Source organism: Trichoplusia ni, chromosome 3 (genome assembly GCF_003590095.1).
Source record: "Trichoplusia ni isolate ovarian cell line Hi5 chromosome 3, tn1, whole genome shotgun sequence".
Lineage (NCBI taxonomy): Eukaryota > Metazoa > Arthropoda > Insecta > Lepidoptera > Noctuidae > Trichoplusia > Trichoplusia ni.
In genome coordinates, this window is record NC_039480.1 from 15,830,115 (window position 1) to 15,850,580 (window position 20,466).

The following is a 20,466-nucleotide window of genomic DNA, read 5'->3' on the forward strand; positions in this document are numbered from 1 at the left end:
TGCAACAGTTACAAAAATAATTATTAAAAAATCCCCAAAAACAATATGCTTTTGAAAAATAATAATGGTGATCGACAAGGGTCTGAAAAGAAACAAAAAACTGTCACGCGTCCTATCGCGAATGCCAACCGCAAATGTCATCTGTCAATGTGAAATGTTAGGAAAATACTGAAAATCGCGGAGGAAAACTCAAATATGTTCCAAATCTGAAAATGTGTCATGAAAAGCAATAATTAAATAATTATGTATTATGCCAAAAATAATACTTTCAAGTAAAAATTACAGATACGAATGCTCGTAAACTTTGGCTTGAAATAATAATAACCTCAAAACACATGTACGGTATAAGTGTATTGTTTAGTTGCCGAGTAGTTAGCTATCGTAGCACACATTTTTATTCGTCTGATAGTACTAAGAAGCTGTTGGAATTTCTAGCCGATATGCCGAAAGCGACTTCTTCACGAATCGCTGAGGCGCAACGTCAAAGGCAACAAATATCTAAAAAGTCTGAGAAGTATGGCCCCAGCACGGTATACCTTCAGGTACTGGGTTCGGGCGCGAGAGGCGCGCCGAACACGTTGTACCTCTTCACTGATCAAAAGCGGTAAGCTAAGAAAACTGAAGTGCATTTGTTTTTTTTTTTGTGCTTTGTTTACATTCATTTGTAACCTCTTCTTTAATTTCACCTCTAATTTCAATTCTAAGTCTCTTTGTTTATAATGTTCCAGATATCTATTTAACTGTGGTGAGTGTACACAAAGGCTGGCCCATGAACACAAGGTAAAGCTTTCAAGACTTGACCACATATTTATCACCAGTAAAACCTGGAGAAACATTGGAGGCCTGCCGGGCCTGTCGCTCACTCTACAGGATGTCGGAGTACCAAATATCACATTACATGGACCTGAAGGCTTGGTATGGTATTATTTAACATTTTAGCACCTATATTGTATCCAGTATGTTTTTCTTGTGTTATTAAACAAAAGATTGCACAACTCATCATCAGTGCCGTATTATCCATAAGGCACTTTAGGCCAGTGCCTAGGGGCCAACTATGAACAGGGGCCCACCACCAAAGTAAGAATATAAAAACAGCTCGATAAATTTTTCACTAAAATAAAATGACTTGAACCAAGCAGGCCCCCACTCCTTTATTGCCTCGAGGCCTCGGGGCCCCTGGGCCCCTAGATCTGGCCCTGCTCAACATAATATTACAAACTAATTAAAAAGTATTGTCTTATCAATTAAAGTCAGCAATTCAACAATTGATCATAATTTCAATAATTTTACTGCAAAATGTAGGTATACCATATTGGTACATCTAGATGCTGGATCTGGATTTATACATAACATTGCATGTGTACACGCATTGCAGTGGATTGATTCTACATTGCATCATTCTTTTTAAGAAATAATGCAAAGGTTAATCAATTGAATATCTTTTAACTTCTCTACATGTCATAACAACCATTTCTTACAGGATGAGTTGTATAATGCAACTCGGCGCTTTGTCATCATGAAGGATATGAATGTAACCATGGCAAAGTGCAGTAACAGTGAAGACTTCGAAGACAATGTTATGAATGTCAAATATGTGTTACTGTGAGTTAATTTCATTATGCTGATAATTTGTAATTTCTATCACCTCTTTAAACTAGTCATTAAAACTTTTTACATCAACCTTTTTCAGAGGCCCCCATGATAACCTACTGACAGGTAAAGATTTGAAATCAGGAACTAGGAAACCAAAATCAGAAACTAACTCTGATAAAGAATATGAAGAATTCAGTCATGATGACACAGACTACTATAGGCCTGAGGTCCGAACCTTGGAGCCTAAAGCTAAATTCGTTAAAGAGAGGGAAAGACCTAAAGTAAAACCTGTTCAAGACAGAGGTAAGTTGCTTTATGTATAAGGTTTTACATTTGTTTCTTTTAGAGTAGCCAAAAAATAAATGGTTTAATTCATATAACTTTATTTTACAGATCCACAAAAGAAAAAGACTGAAAAAGTTCTACATGAACTGCAAAAGAAAACCCACTGTTCTGTTGCCTACATTTGCACATTGAAGGTAAATTAGATGAGTTGGAATCAAACATCTGTTTTTGTTAGACATGTCACAAATGTTATGACTCCAATTTACGCATGAAAACACATTTTTTATTTCTCTGTATTTACCCTTCATTACAGAAACGACTTGGAACCCTTGACTTGGCGAAGTGTGTTGAGCTAGGCGTCAAACCAGGCCCGATGCTAGGCCAACTGAAGAACGGCCAGGACGTGGTTCTGCCTGATGGATCTCTTGTACTCTCCAAAGATGTTAAGACGCCTGATGATCCTGGGCCCGTGTTTATCGGTAAGCACTTTTCGTGTACTTTTCTGCATAAGAAAGTGCTTAAGAAGGAAAATTACACTCAAAATTTAACTAAATTTCTATGAGTAATAATATCTGATGATTTCTTAATTACACTCAAATAACCTAAATATCTAGGTAGTTATTACTTGTTGTTTTATTACAGTAACTCATATTTTCTTTGTTTCTAGTATTGGATGTACCAGACCTATCGTATCTAAAGGAGGCGGAGTTCTCATCTCACTTCGATAACGACACCAATCCTCCAGAGAACATCCCCACACTTATTGTGCACTTCACGCCTCCTCATGTGTTTCATCATCCAACGTGAGTTCTACTAATGATTGCAGATAGGCTGTCTTTAACCAAACCTCCGCCGATCCTGAGAGTATTGCGCAGTTTATTGTACTTTCGCTCATATTCGTCGATTAACTATTTGTATGGTTTGAACACGGCTATAAGCTGTTCTATATGGTGTGTTTTATCGGCAGTGAACTATTTAAATGCTTATTAAAAAAAGAAGTCAAGTCAAGTTGCCTACAACGGGCGCCTCAACTTTAGCTTAGGACCCATTTATTTTTAGACAAATAGTTTGACTTGTTGTTACATGTTAGTTTGTTGTGTTCAACCAATATTACGTATCAAATATTTCTACCAGGTACCGTTCCTTCATGGCTATGTTCGGGCCGTGCACTCGACACTTGATTCTGAACCATCAGAACTCGTGTCTCGGTTCCGAAGCGGTCCACCGGACACAGCACAAGCTGCACCTACTCGACCCCGACATCTTCCCGCTGCTTCGTGACGTCAGTGTGCCTGCCGTGTGGAACGCGCATCCGCCCGTACCGAAAACGAATAGTCCTGTGCGATTGAAAGGGCTCGAAGAGTTGAAGAATAAGGTATGTTGTTTATTTTATGATACATGTGCTTTCGCGGGACTCTCATCGTTTTTATAGTTCGTTTGATGTCAAAGATTCGTTAATACTCGAATTTGATTACATATGCATTGTTTCCGGCGTCTTGTTGTCATACTTTGATTACTGCTAGTGCTGCTTTAGTGCTAGATTTAATAATTTTGGATTGTGAAGGGAAAAGTTATCTTGATGATCAATATTTTATGAATGTGTTTGATAATAGTAGTAGAAGTGTGAATTTGTATTGAATGCATTAAAAATAAGTATGATTCGATTCGATTTTTGGTCACCCTATGCTTTATTGTAATAATCCGAAAAATATAAGTGTCTACCATGGAATTAAAAATACTATACCAGAACCATACAATAAAACAAACAAGAGCTATATTTCAATGAAAAAAGGCATAAGAAGGCACGCCGTAAAATGAAGACAGAAGACGCAACATAATATAGAAAGTCCCTAAACGAATATTCAAGTTAAAATTATTTTCTGTTCCTACTCTCAAATCAGACAGTTGTTTTCTAGATAAATGTAGTTCTTGTTTTTGGATGTTTTATTTGTTTCTGTATTTTTGTCATATCGTGTTGTGTGTGAAGTCCTAGCTAACGAAACAATGCGGCAATCCAAAAACCTTGAGCTCTAATATCGTTGTGTCGTATATAACTGTGCAACCAAAATGCACTCGTATGGTAACGTAATGCTTCATACCTGTCTTGCGTGAAGCTTTTTTAGTACTTAGTAATTATGCATGGCATGCGGTGAAGGTGCGATCACATACCGTCATTTGTAGATAGCGCTCGCGCAGTTCCAGAACATTATTAACCTGGAGGGGTCAGCTAAGGGCGACGGGCATCCTGTGGCCGTGGAAGAATGCGATTCCGTTTCCAAACTCGAGCTGTTGGCGGGACGGACGCTCACCATGTACCATTTGAGGCCAAAGAGGCAGCTCGACAGGTCAGATTTTTATTCACCTTTTTTTTTAATGACCTAACGAGACTAATTTGTTTTACATGCCCATAGTATTCTACAGCTGTAAGTTAAAGCCTGGACTGAATGAAAAGTGATTAAAAATATTTTATAAAATCTTATTCAACTGGTTTTCATTATATTATTTTTAGATAGCACCCATTTTATCGCACTTCACCGCTTATTTGAGAACTATGATTGGAAAGTGTTATTAGTGTGTTTAGAAATGCTTTACCCACATTAAGTTGAGCATTTTCCATTTTAAAATCTAGACTCACTTCAGTTATATGTGTACAGTTGATGCTATTGCACTATACTTATATTTTTTCGTTCAGTAGCATGCTTCGAACGTTTTTAAGTATTCATTTCCTATTGAATTTTAAATTTATATGACGCCTTTGATATTCATTATCACTTCTCTAATACTCTAGGACTGCGGAACCAAAGCTCCACATTCAGGACTATATTCAGGAGACGATGGATGTGGACGGGTTTGTTGGAAGCTTGGAGCAGTTCCGACGCCTGGTGGATAGTATGAGATACGCGAAGAGCGACGCTAAGGAGTACCCCAAGGTTGTATTCTTGGGCACGGGGTCCTGTATACCCAGTAAAACGAGGAATACCAGCGCTATTGTTGTGCATGTTAGGTAAGTGTTTTTCTATATTAAATAATTAAAGATTTACATTTTTACTTTTTCACGTGGGATTAGGGATGAGGTACTTAACATTTATTTAAACGTACAATATGACCAAATATTTAATATGTAATCTATAATCTATTACTATTGAAGAAATACTAAAAGGTTTACATTTGTTTTCTAGCGAAGACCGTTCGATTTTGCTGGACTGTGGTGAAGGCACATTCGGACAGTTAGTGCGCTTTTATGGACCAAAGAAAGTCAACGCTTTCCTTAGAACTTTGAAGGCTATTTACATTTCGCATTTGCACGCAGATCACCATATTGGTAAGCATTCTTTTTTTCTACTAACTGCACAGAGTTGTCAATATGTAATTTTTATTGGGAGTCCGTAATCAAAGGCTAAAATAGGATGACAAATAAATCTGGGGTTGCCCATAAATTTATTTACCAGGTGGAACTAGATTGCTATTTTTTAGCCTTTTTGTACGAATCACTTAGTGTCGAGATTCTAAATCGCACCTGAACGGTTTTATTCAAATACAAAAACTACATTTTAAGCTATATTTTACACAAAAACTCGTCATCATCTTATAGGTCTCATTGGTGTGATCCAAGCCCGCCGGCAAGCTATAGAGGAGACAGGGGAAGCTTCGCCGCCGCTGTACCTGCTCGCGCCCGGACAGATTGTCACCTGGCTCACGCTCTACGACCATCAGTTTGAACGGCTCAGGAACGACTACACCCTCATTCCTAATCAGAGCTTGGTAAGACATTCATATACATAGAGATGAAATAACGGCGCTACTTGTAACTTGTTCCTCTTTCATGCAAAAACCACTGAACGGTTAAGATGAAATTTGGTACATTAGCTGGTTTACAACCAGCATTAACCTAATACAAATTATAGTTTTTATACCGATTGTTAAAGGATTGTCGTCGTCTTCTTAACTAATAGCATATTTTTTCGAAGCAGTAGTACTCTTTAGTACAAATAAAAAATCGCAATCTATTTTACAGCTACAACAGCTTTTATATCCACACTCATAGTATTTGTATACATAATTACATAGATAATGGTGATTAATGAGTATATTGTTTTACAGCTACACGACCATCCATCACAAAATGTTGACATGACGTCAGCAGTACTGGCGTCGCTGGGCGTGGCCGGAATGAAGACGTGTCTAGTAGCGCACTGTCCCAACGCGTTTGGCGTCGCGATAGATGTGGACGACCAACACAAGATCACTTACTCCGGGGATACGCTGCCCTGCGAAGAACTTGTTAAGATCGGTGAGAGATTAGTGTAAAATACTTATCAGTCACCTATCTGTGTTTAAAAGCGGTTTTGTGCCAGCACTCGACATTCTTTTGCTAGAGATCGGTAATGCAGTTAAATACTGCTGCCAAGCTCAGATACATCTGCATACAGATCGTCCGATTTCAGATAGAATCCAGCTTTTTTCACGACTTTTATACATAATATTTAAAAAAACGGCTCTCGCAGTAATTAATTTGATCCTAGCGTCGCTGCGGTTTCACAAAAATTTAAGTTCCATAGCCAAAAACACCAAGACTTAAGCCAACCCTTCGTGAGTCACACAATGCCTGTCCATAACTAGAAAATATTGTTCTTGTTACCAGGTGAAAACTCCACCCTATTAATCCACGAAGCGACAATGGAAGATGAGCTAGCCGACGAAGCCCGAACTAAGATGCACTCTACAACGACGCAGGCAATAGAGATAGGGCGGCAGATGAACGCGCGGTACACACTACTCACGCACTTCAGTCAGCGGTACGCGCGACTGCCGCGCCTGAACGCGCACATACTCAACGATAATAACAGTGTGGGGATCGCTTTTGACAATATGCAGGTCGGTAATGTATTTCAATCTGAGATATTAATTTAATTCTCTTGCTATAGAAGTGATATATAAACTATTATAAACAATAATTATTTTAAATTTTCTAGTGTTGTATTGTAGTATTTGGTAAAACAATCTTTTTAATATTGTCAAGATCATAGTAAACAGAGTTAGCTATCAGATTTTAGTCATAATATATAATAGATTTATAATATACAGAGTTGATATGACGAATGGGCGTTAAATTACACTACCTATACTATATGTGTTTAGTATAAATTCGACACGGATTAAAAAGTAAAATTTAACCATTTTTTGTTATCAAACAAACTAAATAGCTCAGAAATCAGAGTGAAATGCAACCACCCTTTATAATTAGGGAACAAAGCGGCAACGTCGCACACGCGCCTTGCGCGGCGTGTGCTATCTCGTAGGTATAGCGGCGCGGGCCCAGGCGGCCACTTAGCCCTCCGCTGGGGTTGGATTTTATGATAGGCATGTCTATATGAAATTAAAGGCACACAAAAACCACCAGAAAAAAAACACAATATTTTTAAATTCCCGATGTGTTCTCCATTTACATTTACGCACAATTTATACGGACAGGGAATATTGCTATTTATTTTTGTAATTAAATAACTGATCCTCGATAAGCACAATGACAACAGTTAATCACGAAAAAAGCACTAATACTTCATAATATTAATAATACAAAGTTACGTGTCCTGTCACAAAAAAAACTGTCTTAAACTTATTTAGTGTCCCTATCACAACAACAAAACATAATCACAATTAAATTATTGTCTGTGCACGACTTCGGCAAAATAAAAGCGGCGCAGCAGCTTTGTGTTACGTAACAAACGTTCCGGAAGGATAGCGCGGCGCACTGAAGCCCCACTTACCGAACGCAAGGATCTAGGATGCAATAACAACACACTGATCTATTTCTTTTACGCGCAGGAAGTTTTGCTATTATTGTCACTCGTCATAAAAGTGCAAGTGTGTGTGTGTGTATTGCTTCCTTGTTTGCTTTGCCATCTTTTTAGCGAAAAATTATTTAGTTGTACTTGAGACTTGCGTCAGTGCGGCAACAACGCATCGTAGGTTGTACTCAGATTTATCGTTGTAAGGTGCATGACCTATGATGCGCGTAGACATAATCGGCTGTTAAGAAAATACATCATGTTCAAACAGGGTAAAAACTTAAAAAATCATTTGCGACTAAATTAGTGCTCCAATTTTATTGATTTTTGGTACAGAGCTTGAAAATAGTACCTTGTATAGGCAGTTGAAAGAAAAGCCCATCCGTCGTATCAGCCCAGTATGTTCTAAAAGTATGAAATTATTTTATGTATCAATTATTACGTTGCAGAGCCATGACAGATTTGTTACTATTAGCCACCTTCGTAAAATGCTTCTCATATTTGTGGTCCAGATCACGATGAGCGACCTGGAGCTGCTACCTCACATGTACGCGCCGCTGCAGCTGATGTTCGCGGAGCACTGCGTGGAGATGGAGCTGAAGGCGGCACAACGCCAGCGCCACCGCGAGCGTCGCACGTCCTCGCCCAGCCTGCCGCCCGGTACCCCCACACACAAGCGCGCCAGGCCTGACACATACTCGCACACCAGCACACACACCAGCTAGGACACAAGGCCTTACTTAACTCTATCTGGCCTCGGGGAAATCGATTTACAGAAAACCGTGTCAAGGTCGAGCCTAGTAAATAGTTCGTTCTTCACGGAAAAATTGAACTGATTTTACCTACTTAACTGGTCTCGTGAGTAAAGCAAGTAATGCGATAGGCAACAACATTTTTATATGCCTCGCTCCGCCCCAAAATATAGTGTTATCAGCTAATCACTAACACAGCATTAACAGTGCGACTGACTGAAAACAAAGTCAGTATGGAAAAGTAAAATTCCAATCTTTACATATTGACATGTATGAATATACATTTTCCTATTTTTATTTTCTTTTTATGAAACGTGTTCGCCATACTCTTAGTATAAACTATGTTATGCTTGTTATTGCGTTTTTTATAACGCTGTTACGCCTTAGTATAGGTATTTATTTTTAAACTTCTGTTCAAAGTTACAACCTACCGTTAAGTCATTAGATAAATTAATTTGAATATATCAAATGTTGCATATTACGTGGTTTCCAGAATGCGTTTTGCCTAGGCTTAACGCGGGCAATAGACCCATTTTTTACATTTCTACGCGTTGCCGTTATTAGTAAATATTAAGACTTTTACAATATTTAAGGTAAAAGGAAGTTATTAGGGGGGCTTATACTAAGATTTTTAGCTTCATAAGGGGTCAAAAATTGAGACACCGATGTATTACCCTCTCTTTCTTTCATTCAGGTGCTCTGTTACACCTTTACAAGCTATTATTATTTTCTCAAGGTTACACTACTGACACACCTTACTTAAGTACCATTTAAGATGCGTAAACTATAGACTTTGGTTAACTTTGCATAGAATGCATAAGAATTGTATAAAATACATTTAGTTGGTATGTAAAGTAATATGTTGTTAATTATTGAAATAAATAATGTCATGTAATGTTGGTTTCATTATCATTTCCTGTATCTTTGTTCCCATATTCTGCGTAGTGTATTGGTAAGTATGTAATAATGTAATAAGTTGTTGTCAGTGCCTTATAAAAGTACTTAAATACTACACACTAATATCTATCTATAAGGTTATTTAATCAAACAAGTCTATATGAATACAGCGAAAAAGGGCTTTATGTAAATTACTAATCTAGCTACAAAGATGTTCCAAAATTTCGTAATCATGGTCGACTAGATAAAACTTAGGAAAAAAAGTATGTATTAAAAGTATATATATTCACATCAGATAGTTGTACAATTGCACAGATGATGTGAACTCTCTTGTACTCAAAATAATAATTAAAGTAATCGACATATTAAAAAGAATTAATAAAGCCAACGGATTCAGTCCAAGGCCAGAAAAGAATACCTACAATGTCAGATTGATCTTTTTAAACACACTTTCTATCTTTACTAATATGCGTCATAAGAACGCGAATAAATGTTTTTTCTTTCATACTTTCTATCCCTTGGGTATTGGAGTGGTAGCTAGTATCTCAGGATGTAACATAAGTATCCTGGCACTGTAGAGACCCCGATGGACCGGCAGCGCTCGGAGTCCCGCACCCGACGCAACGCCGCCTGCCGCGCCGCCAGCTCAGCGCCCGCCCCGCACGCGCGATACAGGGAGAGCAATGCTTCGCGTAAGACTATAATTTTTAGAACACTCTCCTGCTTGAATGTCGGTTATATAGGTTGTATATAACGTTAGTAGTGAAGTGAAGACTATTTGTTTATACAAGGTGTCAGCTATCTCCGTGCAAAGATTTATCGTAATCGGTCCACCTGTTTGGGTGTAAAGAGGTCACAAACACGCAAATTCTCTTATATTCTTTCCTATTTAAAATAAAAGTGTCATTATGTGTGGTATTAATCGTTATTCATACTTACGCTTCTTCATTATATGCTATGCATTTATTTGCAGTTAAAAAAGTAGCACATTATAAACCTGCTACTCAGTTAAATTGTTATTTTCCTACCGGGTGTTCGTACAGGGCTGCGGCAGGAGATCAAGGGCATGACGATAACGGGTACTGTCCGAAAGCCGAGGAGCAGAAGCAACTCTGCCTCGGCATCGCCGCCGCCGCCGGAGTCGCGCAAGAGTCCGGCGCGGGCAGCATCACGTAATTATCCCTATCTATGTTTAAGGGCCTTCAAATCTTCAAGCTTCCTCATGACTTTTATTTGGAAGCACCCTATAATTAACCAATACAGCCTTAGTCATAAATAAATTTAACTTTGGCTCTTTAAATTAGATCAATATTTTACGACAGGCTGCACAAATTTCAACCTATTATTTCATTTTTTACTGTTCAGTAATAGCATCAATTTATTTTCATTGGCTTTGCGATCAATAGGTGATCACTGCGTCACTCGAACTCAGCTTCCCACTTGGGACTAAGACTGTCAAAGTTCGCGTCTCTCATAAAGAAGGGGTTGAATATTAATACTCGTATCCGGTTAGATAGTAAGGGATTAATACCCCCACTTTTTGGTTATGAGGGTGACACGATTGCTGAATTTATTATATACCTACCATACCTTCACAGCTACGAAAGGTTCTATTTATTGTAATTATTTAATAAAATAATTAAAATGTTCAGGACAACCAAGCAACGAGCGTCCTAAGCCTAAGACAGATCAACAGCAGCCACCGCCTACCCCGAAGGAACAAGAAAAGGAAAAGCCCATAGACATGGAGTCAACACGTAAATATCTACTTACTTATTTTTGTAGCCAATACTTGCTTTTCCTACATGACCTTCGACTCAATTTTGTATGAAATCTAGGTTTCATTTCTACGGTCGAAATAGTTTAAGGTATAGTTTAAATACATAACATATAAATATTATATAATTATAGAATAAGCAATCTTGGCGCCTTTCTGTTTAAAAACTTAGGTTTAAAAGTGAAACGATTAAGAGTGAATGATAAAATCATATATCTAATTTGTTGCATCATTAAATGACCCTTTTTAAATTTTCTACTGAACTATTGTGCCTATTGTACCTGTTATTGAAGCACTGCCGTTGCACCATTACGTACATAACTATAATGCTGCACGGTTTATTCTGTTGCCTACAGCTCGTTCGATGAGCAACACTTCGGACTTCAGTAGAGACACCGCGACTTCAGCGAAGATTTCAGTCAACTCTTCGGGATACACTGTCGATTGTAAGTAACAAAAAACTTAATCAATAGAAATAAAAAAAAATCAGTTTCCAAATTATATCGAGAACATTTTTGCCGTGAGATACCCCCGTCCACATTTTGTTTAATGTAGGGATTTAACTATCCACTTATTTGCTTAGAAGCAATTGCTCACGTCCTTAGCGCCAGTAGAAAAGTACTTGCTGTGCCCAAACAGGGTCCATAAAGTATTCTTGTGTTACATTTAAAACCTCAAGTGAGTAGGTTATTTATTGGAAAGCAACTATCCTACGAATCCTATTAATGTTATAAACGCGAAAGTTGGTATTTATGGATATTCGTTCCTCGTTCTCGCAAAAACCACTGAACGGATTAAGACGCTTATTTTTTGGTCCCGTGGGATCATTTTCGATTTTTAGCGGGCTTGCCGGGGAGCAGCAACTATTCCACTATAAGTAACATTTTTATTATACAGCAGCGCGATCGAAGGACACATCGCACCCGCCCACGGCTGAGGAAGTAATGGACATCATGAGCAACGCGAGCTCTAAGAGAAGTTCCGGGCCTCCATCACGTGAGTTACTTTATTACTAAAAGAATCATTGTCTATGTCTATGTTCCTCGGTATCTACCTACAAGGTATGTGCCACACCACATGTAAGTAAACTTTGCGAGCAAATTAATAGCCATATTCAGAGGCTTGTCAATGTAACACCATCAGGCGAAATCATGCTGTTTTTGTGACTGCCCAGTGAAATAAAGAAACAAAATATCCACCGGCAAAAAAACCGCATTAAAACACCGTTCACCCATTTAGGAGCAAAAGTGCCACAGAAAAACACACATAGCACCCGTAATACCTCTTTTCGAAAAAAGCACATGGTCTTGAAATGACTGGACTGATTTTATCGATTCTGGAGCGTATGATAACCATCCTTAGAAAATCGATTTTCTAAGAAAAAATACCTCTTCAAAATCGGTTCACCCGTATAAGTGCTACAGTGCCACAGACAGACACAGAAACGCCCACATAGTGTTAAACTTATAACACCCCTCTTTTCTTTGGGAACTTCACTTTGGACAATTTTTATACGGCTATAAGACTTCTGAGAGAAGCCTGAGATGATGTATTTTCGCAGGTACTGGTCCTATAGAGTCGCATGAAGTAATTCGCCGGTGCGGCTACGGCAAGCCACTGGTGACACCTGTAAATAAAAAGCTAACTATAAGAAGAGACCTGCCATGGCCGCCGGTCACGAGTAAGCAGAAAATAATCTTATTTATAGACTGTATACCTACATTTTATTAGCAACACCTTAACCGGTAATACGTCCCGAGACAACTTGCACGGTGTTACCCATATGTTACATTACCTACTTCGTTGTTAACATTGGCGCAATCCGGGGCATAGATTTCTCTTAAAAGTAAGAACTCTTTTATTCGAAGATTGACCACAAATTGCTTTAACTAACTGTACTTAAACGACGCTTGTTTTCAGACCCGAGCCGGGATAAGGTCACAAATAATATTGGTCGTACGAAATCCCCCACAAGGGCATGGAAAGGTACATTAATGGTGTTTTTAAGTATCCTTTTAAGTATCTACCTAAGAATCTATCACACGAACCTTACTAGGTATCTTTTGATACACTATTCTGTGGGTAAACATTTTGGTGAACATTGGACTGACGGGCTGTCGAAATATTTTCGAAAATTATGCATCAGTCTATTACGTACCTACCTTAATGCTATCGGATGAAGGTTGAATATGCAATGATTAGCTACCTTCATAATATCTGTTGATTAATCGAATGTTTTTTCAAGCGGAAAACAGAGAGTCTCCTCCTCCAACTACTCCGCAACGACCTGAGTGTTTAAGATCTAAAATACGTGAGTAACAGCTTTCATCTACTAGTAGGCACTTACATATATGTATGTAGCAGGATGCAAACTTAATGGTAGCTTTGAACTTAACACGAATCACTGCGCAATCTCAGCTACACAGCACTCCAATCCGCCCTCTCACTCTCTCAGTGAGGGTGGAAGCACCAGCATTTGTTATTTAAAAAAAAAACAGAACCTTATTTGCAAACCCAAATTAACAGCTGCCATTAAATTTCATTTTTATTTAAATCTATGTATGTAAGCATATATGTAGCTAGTGCTACTGACGCGCACCTGACCGTCTGCTGCTAAACTATGAGCCAACGTTTGTCAGTCGCAGTCAGTAGCGTACCTATCGTAGTTCTAACCGACTTCACAAACCAAGAGTAATAATGATGTTTTTTGTTCCGGTAATTTTTTCGGTCTAGATCAAAGTTAAATCCTCCGAAAAGTCGAAAAAGGAACAAAGTTTTTATTTATAATTATTTGAATTCGGTTAAGTTTCTGAACTAGCTTAGTAATATACAGTTTTAGCTTAATAACTAAAGCAGGTTTTGGAAAAGCTGTTTAACAGTCGACGGTTCTATTTCAGTAAAGCTCCAAAAAGTAGACGTTGTCACGAGCATTCTCGGACACCTTATCTTTTGGCGGGTGGCACGCATCACGTCGTGCCTCTATCCACATTGGGGCGGTGGAGGGGTTTTGATTGTCACTGTAATAGTATTTGCCGTTTTGTTTTGGACAGCCACGAAGGCCACTGTATCCGGGAACAAGTTACGGGCATCGAATACTAGTCCCAATGTCTTTCCGGATACTAAAATACCGATCATGAGAAGCAATATTGGTGCTAGATGTGAGTCTTTTTTTTGTTACGTTTCGTTATGATCACATCAAGGCGAGTCACTGTTACTTGTTACTTAGTTTGAATTTATGCAAACAAAAATATTTTTCGTAGAAACTACTTTTTAATTAGTTAGGTATCATCAAATCAATTAATTGAAAGCATTAAGTAACTATGTTCGGGAAACCTGATGGTCTAAATATTAGATGCTAAAATACTATATGTAGGTAGGTATAGGTCTTCAATTATTATAATTATCTTTTCTCTACCCTGTTCATGAAATATCTTACGTCTTTAGGTCTTAAGTTTTTGAGTCTGTCACTCCCTGTTAAAATAAACCTGCTATCAATGCCCAACTTAAGCTTAGTTTATTTTTTTAACGTTTTCTCCTTCCAGCATTACGTACTTCCGTATCATCTCTGCATAGATCTAATAGCCGAAGTCCTACGAGGCCTCCGAAGTCAGCGGGCAAAAACCCTCAAGGTATTGTATTCGTCACCCACTTTACTTTCTGAATTAATCTTTGTACTTCTCAATCAATAAATCATTAATTTATTGCTACATATCTTTTACTTGCGTGACTTGGTACTTAATTTTGCACTTTTTAGATGTATCAAGTTCTCCTACAATAAAAATGAAGCCTGCTCATACTGTTCTCAACGGTCTCCACGATCATCGCGAAGTCAAGAACCATAGCCCAGGTAGTGGACTTGCCTACTTAAGAACCCAATGGGTTTTCTATGTTCGTGTAAATTCTAGATAGAATTCATCTCCCACAACTTGTTTACTGGGTAAAACACTATTTATAATTTTTATATAGGTTGTAACAGTTGATTATACAAATCTTCTATGATGTTAGGGCAATGTCCAATTCTTACTTCTTCGAACCCCTTATTTGTTTCCAGATTGCCAAAAAACGCCGCCACGGTCGCCGAACAGAGGTAGATCGCCTATACAAGCAAAGCGAACCTTGCCAGGTAATAATGACTAACAATTTGAGTAACTACGATTGAGGCATTATTTGCATTTTATTTTTATTTTGGGGTATATCGGTGAGCGACCGACATCGACAGTTCGAACAGCGCATGTAGGTATTAAATAAATACCTCTAACCAACAATCAACGCCGCCCATTTGAAACTTTCCATAATGGTAAAACGGGGTGAATAGAGTTTCAAGGGGTGAATAGAGAATAGTGTTTTTTAGGGGGTTACATGAATATTTTCTTACATTCAAATGCTTAGACTCAGTTACTTTATGAAATACTTGTGAGTCTGCGTATAATCTTTATGTTTTGTCTAGTTAAACGTCCAAATTTTAATAAAAACTTTGTTTCTATCCACCCCAGAAAACCCTCTATTCACTCCGTTTTACGGTAGTGTGTGTATGGTACAAGTTTAGGAAAATTAAAGTACCTACTTGAGTATGTACGTGGTGTCCAACTAATATCTCATTTCTTATAGAACTCAAAAAACCTGGTAGTCCCAAAAAGGCGTTACCATCCCAAGGTGTGAGAGAAAGACAAAAAAGTTCGGTCAATAGCGATGGAGCTGCCCCTGAAATGCATCACTCTCATCCCGTCAGACCGAATCGTAAGAGATTTTTGCTAATTAAAATATTATCAGTTTTCATCCCTACTTGAAACCAATTGAAATAAGTGCTTTCTTTTCAAATTGCTGAATCATCGCAAAGTGCAAGTCACTTCCTGAAGGCATGTGAGCGGCAGGACGGGGGAGGGCGCCACTGACGAAGCGCACACGACGTCTGCCTCCCCCGTGCCTCCGCTCACGTACAAGGAGGTAACTCGCATTTGTGTGCACACTCCATTAAATATTCCAAATCAAAAGGTGTTAACTGACAAAAATAATCAAATCCTAAAAAAAAATATAGAGTAAATATGATTTTCTGGTGTTCCAGCCACAGGCCACAGCAATCGGAGCTTCAAACCCCAGTTGGAAGACATAAAGAGTTCCTACCTTTTGTTAAACAAAAAGCCCCAGGATCTTACCATAAAAGCTTGTGCTAATTCCGGTATTCGGATTCATTACGAATGTGTTTAATTAATAAATGAGGCTGTCTGCACACAAGTGGCCCAACCCACATATATCATGTATTTTTATTCGGATTAACCATGTTGCATGTGTATTGTAAATTGTTTTGAGTTGAATTGTCGTTTTGGAATGTGGGTTTGTACACTTTTGCACATAACATCCTCAAATGTTATACAAATAATTTCATTAGTAATATATTTCTATTATTTTAGTGAAAACTGGGCTGGGTCTGCATTCCTATTCATTTTCAAGAGTGACTGATTATTGATTTTATGTCTAAAGGATCTTTGTAACTAAAGGAATCCAGTCCAATTTCACACAAGGTAATAGAACACCCTCACTTTTTAATGTTCATATTGTCTGTTTCTATAACTAAACAGCTTATTCTCTTTTAGCAAAAAAAAAACCACATGTACCAAGATTAAACCCTGTAACTGAGGAAGTGAGGAAACAACAACTCACAGAAGTAAAACAAAAATTTCAAAGTAAACACTTTTGGATTGAATCAAGTTAGTTGTAGGCAATTACAAAATCTTGAAATTTTTTTTTCCTTATATTTTATCTAAATGATTGATTGTTACACGTAACATTATTTTGTTTTAGAATATGACAAAATTGAAGGACTCAACTGGATCTCATGGAAATAAACACAAATTAAATTATAACTCATCTGTTATTAATAAATTTATAGTGATAGTAACACTGCATTGTGGTGTGTATTGTTAAAGTTTACGAGCATAATGTGTCAATTAAAAAAATTGAAAAACAATGCTGTATTTACTTAGAGCCTGAACCAGAACCCTTGTCCTTGTCCTTTTGATCTTTGTCATCTTTCTCATCCTTATCCTTCTTTATGGTGGACATGGCATTACGGATAGCTTCACTCTGGGGGTCCACACCCGGCAGGTTTTCCAGCACACTTTGGAGGAAAGCAGGATCATTCATAACTTCAGCATACTCCTCTGACACGTCCATGCTCTCCTCAGCTTGTGGACCTTCTTGTTGCATGCTCATTTGCATAGCTAGAGCAATTTGTTCTTCTTCAGACAGTTCCATAGCTTCATGACCTAGAGACATGGCTAAGGCCCGTTCCATGCCAGTATTCTGAGGCTCACCAGTCTTGCCAGGCTCTCCTTCAGCAGTAGTTTGTTGGCGGCGAGACTCCTCCTCCTGGCGTTGCCTTTGCTCCTCCATTGATACACGCAAAGCAAGTGCAAGTTCTGGATCTTCATTGGGATCAACACCAAACTCAAATGGTGATAGGCCTGAGCCTGAAGGCCCTGCTCCATCACCACCAATCAAGGGGCTAGATATTAAAGCTTCAGACAGCACTACACAGCCACCAGCTGGGACAGAAACTAAGTGGCTGCCTCCAGCATTGTTATCCTTGCCGTTCAAGGTATTGACAAAGGATGTCAAGAGAGGATTATTTTCAGAATCTTCACCAAACGAGACAACGTCACAATTCACCTTCTCTTTCTTAAGCCTCTTAGCTAGTTTGACCAATTCTTTTTCGTCTGACTCTACTGGCGAGCCGACAAAAACGACAATTCGCATCTTGTGATTCTTTCCCTGACGATGCTTCAAAGCTAAGTGGGCAATTCTGATGCCCGTCAACAAGTTGATGTTACCATTGGGCTGAACACGGTGCAACTTGGACATAATGCGCCCCACATCGCTGGTTAGTGTGGCTAGTACTTCTACATTAGCTAAAGTCAGCAAACCCACATTATTCTCAGGATTTGACCGTGTTTTGGAATGGCATACCAGATTTACGGCATCTTGCTGTGCTTGCAGTCTTGTAGGTAGGAAATCTCCATTTCTCATATAATCACTGTTATCCACACAAATCATAGTACTTTCTAAGACCATTTTTCTAGATTATTCAGCGACGGTTTTTCGAAATAAACAAATTGAGACCACCTCACAAAGAATGAAATTTGCTGTATAATAATCATAGACATCAAAATTTAGAAATATAGATCCAAAGCTACAGATTATACTTCAAACCGGGTGTTTGCTTTCTATCAAATAAATTACAAATAAGGACTAAATTAAATAAACACAAAACTTTTAACATTATATTAATATCCTCATAAAAATATATAAAATCAATTTTATTTTCTTGTTAGGTTTTTATAAGAATCAATACCAACGAAAAACAGATAGACGTATGACTTGTCTATGGGACCCGATTGACAGATCGACTGGCTGAACACTGAGTTTTCACTAAATAAATTTTAGAAACCCGAAGGAATCATGGGTTTCGGTGATTATCCTAAGGAATACAACCCCTCAGTCCATGGGCCATACGACCCAGCCCGCTTCTATGGAAAACGTAAGTTAAACTTCACATAAATAATGTTACCCTTGAGTTTACCATTGCCGATTATGTAATTTTCAATCTCGTTTTCAGCTGATACTCCGTTTGGCCAAGTGAAAATCAATGAGCTCGGTGGTTGGTTAGCCCGCAGGAACAAGTCGCCCCAGGCCATCGCTGGAGCTTTCAGCCGAGGTATAATCTTTATTACTTATATATACCTACTTAGGTGTACAACATATCCTACCGATATTTGAGGTTATAGGTGTAGCGTAGCTGAGGGTATCCATTTATTTTATAAATGAAACTAAAAATAATAAATAATTCTCAAAAGTGATGAATATGTTAAATCTAAGACAAGGAAAGACATACTGAAACAAGATTGACTTTTCTTACTACAAAACATTTTGTGCTTCCTAAATTTTCTTTGTAAGTCAAATAACAGACCTTAAAGTAAATTAACTATAAAGCTAATTTCATAAGATAGCTAATTTTAATGTCTTATTGACCTGTCATTATATGAATGACTTTTCATTGTGTTGATTTTCCAGCCTGGTGGAGGTGGCAACACAAGTATGTGCAGCCAAAGAAGGTCGGCATTGCGCCCTTCTTGCAGCTGCTGACTGGCAGCATGGCTTTCTTCTATATGATTAACTACGGAAAGATGAGTAAGTTACATAAATACATTTCCTTGATTTCACAGAATAAACAAAACAGGATGTTTTAGAAATAATCAAGGTAAGGGCAAATATGAACAAAAGGAGAAAAAAGTGTTTTGTTACTTTATTTAAAATAATAAGTCTCTTTTATCCCAGTTATAAAGTCAGATTGGTATTGGACAATACTATCTAAATAGAGGTCGGAGAAACAGATATGTTAAAAAAAAATAGCATGTGTAATCCAGATAATAAAATAGACATTTTATCTGCTCATAATTAGTTAGTTAATCATGTTTCTTTTATTTTCAGAGCACCACAGGAATTACAAATACCACTAATCTGGATCCTTGCATCTCCATCAGCATGTTATTTATGTATGCAATTAATTAAAAGATACTGTATGTGCTAGATCAATCATACTGCAATAAAAATTAGTGTGAACCGTTTTTTGTGTATTATTTACATAATAATCCCCCTAGTAGAGGTTTTACAGGTGAAGTAACACCTCTGCTACACATGTGATGTATAGACCATTTGTTTAAGCATTAAAAAGAAACTTAACTATGTTTCGGTCTTATATAAAAATTCAGTTTATAAAAGAAATTTATCTAAAAACAAATGTTACAGGTTTCCAAATATAATATACCACTAAAGTAAATCAGTCGTTTTTTATTATGCATTTGTTTTAGGTTTAGGTTCTGTATGATGAGATAGTTAACCTTTTATGAACTCTTTAACAAATGGAGTTTGATTATGTACTAATATTTAATATTTTTGTTACTAAAAATACAATGGCCAGAGCAGGTACTTAGGTACACAAGACAGGGGGTCATCAACAGTTTTAAATCACCTGATAGCAATTAGAATTAAAGTTTTCTGTATCACAAAAATGCAACTGCAAGTTATGACGCATTGAATTCAATAATAACAAAATACTACTTATTTTTAGGTCCAACAATACAGGAAAAAAACAAAATTTATTACAGTATGTTTGCTACATCCTAAATGTATATGTAACTTTACCATTATAAAAATAATAACCTTATGGTCCTAGGTATATAGTAAAAAAGCCAATCTATCTAGAGTAGTACAAATAAACTAACAAAAATGGGGTACCCAGTCATATTAAAAAACAGGAGATTGTAAGTTAGAATAAATATACTACTTTCTTCAGTAATAAATAACTATAGTGACTGTT

The 20,466-nt window shown here is 37.6% G+C and overlaps 3 protein-coding genes across 6 annotated transcripts; 2 read left to right on the forward strand and 1 right to left on the reverse strand.

Annotated features, from left to right (window-relative positions):
• Positions 1-112: 112 nt before the first annotated feature.
• Positions 113-16,984, forward strand: LOC113492130 (ribonuclease Z, mitochondrial). Of its 4 annotated transcripts, none has more exons than XM_026869455.1 (32): positions 113-337; positions 410-604; positions 729-915; positions 1,481-1,602; positions 1,691-1,896; positions 1,987-2,072; positions 2,192-2,357; positions 2,546-2,681; positions 3,013-3,253; positions 4,060-4,223; positions 4,667-4,882; positions 5,058-5,200; positions 5,471-5,640; positions 5,980-6,169; positions 6,521-6,753; positions 8,180-8,327; positions 9,895-10,008; positions 10,360-10,488; positions 10,969-11,073; positions 11,450-11,539; positions 11,991-12,089; positions 12,655-12,774; positions 13,014-13,079; positions 13,339-13,404; positions 14,144-14,251; positions 14,636-14,722; positions 14,848-14,940; positions 15,145-15,216; positions 15,702-15,830; positions 16,156-16,269; positions 16,685-16,798; positions 16,893-16,984. In XM_026869455.1, the coding sequence occupies exons 2-32, from the start codon at positions 441-443 to the stop codon at positions 16,934-16,936; spliced, it is 4,122 nt and encodes a 1,373-aa protein (XP_026725256.1). In that variant the 5' UTR covers positions 113-337; positions 410-440; the 3' UTR covers positions 16,937-16,984. The 4 variants fall into 4 exon arrangements, with proteins under 4 accessions (XP_026725256.1, XP_026725257.1, XP_026725254.1 ...); XM_026869456.1 differs by having other exon boundaries at positions 436-604; XM_026869453.1 differs by having other exon boundaries at positions 113-604.
• On the reverse strand, positions 16,944-18,249 carry LOC113492132 (26S proteasome non-ATPase regulatory subunit 4). Its single transcript, XM_026869457.1, has one exon. It carries the CDS (start codon positions 18,159-18,161, stop codon positions 17,067-17,069), a length of 1,095 nt encoding a protein of 364 aa, XP_026725258.1. The 5' UTR covers positions 18,162-18,249; the 3' UTR covers positions 16,944-17,066.
• Positions 18,250-18,467: 218 nt separating this feature from the next.
• LOC113492135 (putative ATP synthase subunit f, mitochondrial) lies at positions 18,468-19,714 on the forward strand. The gene is made up of 4 exons (XM_026869461.1): positions 18,468-18,627; positions 18,706-18,804; positions 19,161-19,277; positions 19,578-19,714. Exons 1-4 carry the CDS (start codon positions 18,549-18,551, stop codon positions 19,604-19,606), a joined length of 324 nt encoding a protein of 107 aa, XP_026725262.1. The 5' UTR covers positions 18,468-18,548; the 3' UTR covers positions 19,607-19,714.
• The last annotated feature ends 752 nt before the right edge of the window (positions 19,715-20,466 follow it).

Coding starts and splice junctions, on each gene's coding strand:
- LOC113492130 (XM_026869453.1), top strand. CDS start 336: ATGTACGGTATAAGTGTATTGTTTAGTTGCCGAGTAGTTAGCTATCGT. Junction 5,641..5,979: donor TCATTCCTAATCAGAGCTTG/GTAAGACATTCA, acceptor ATTGTTTTACAG/CTACACGACCATCCATCACA. Junction 11,540..11,990: donor TTCGGGATACACTGTCGATT/GTAAGTAACAAA, acceptor TTTATTATACAG/CAGCGCGATCGAAGGACACA.
- LOC113492135 (XM_026869461.1), top strand. CDS start 18,549: ATGGGTTTCGGTGATTATCCTAAGGAATACAACCCCTCAGTCCATGGG. Junction 18,628..18,705: donor AGCCCGCTTCTATGGAAAAC/GTAAGTTAAACT, acceptor TCTCGTTTTCAG/CTGATACTCCGTTTGGCCAA. Junction 18,805..19,160: donor CGCTGGAGCTTTCAGCCGAG/GTATAATCTTTA, acceptor TTGATTTTCCAG/CCTGGTGGAGGTGGCAACAC.
- LOC113492132 (XM_026869457.1), bottom strand. CDS start 18,161: ATGGTCTTAGAAAGTACTATGATTTGTGTGGATAACAGTGATTATATG.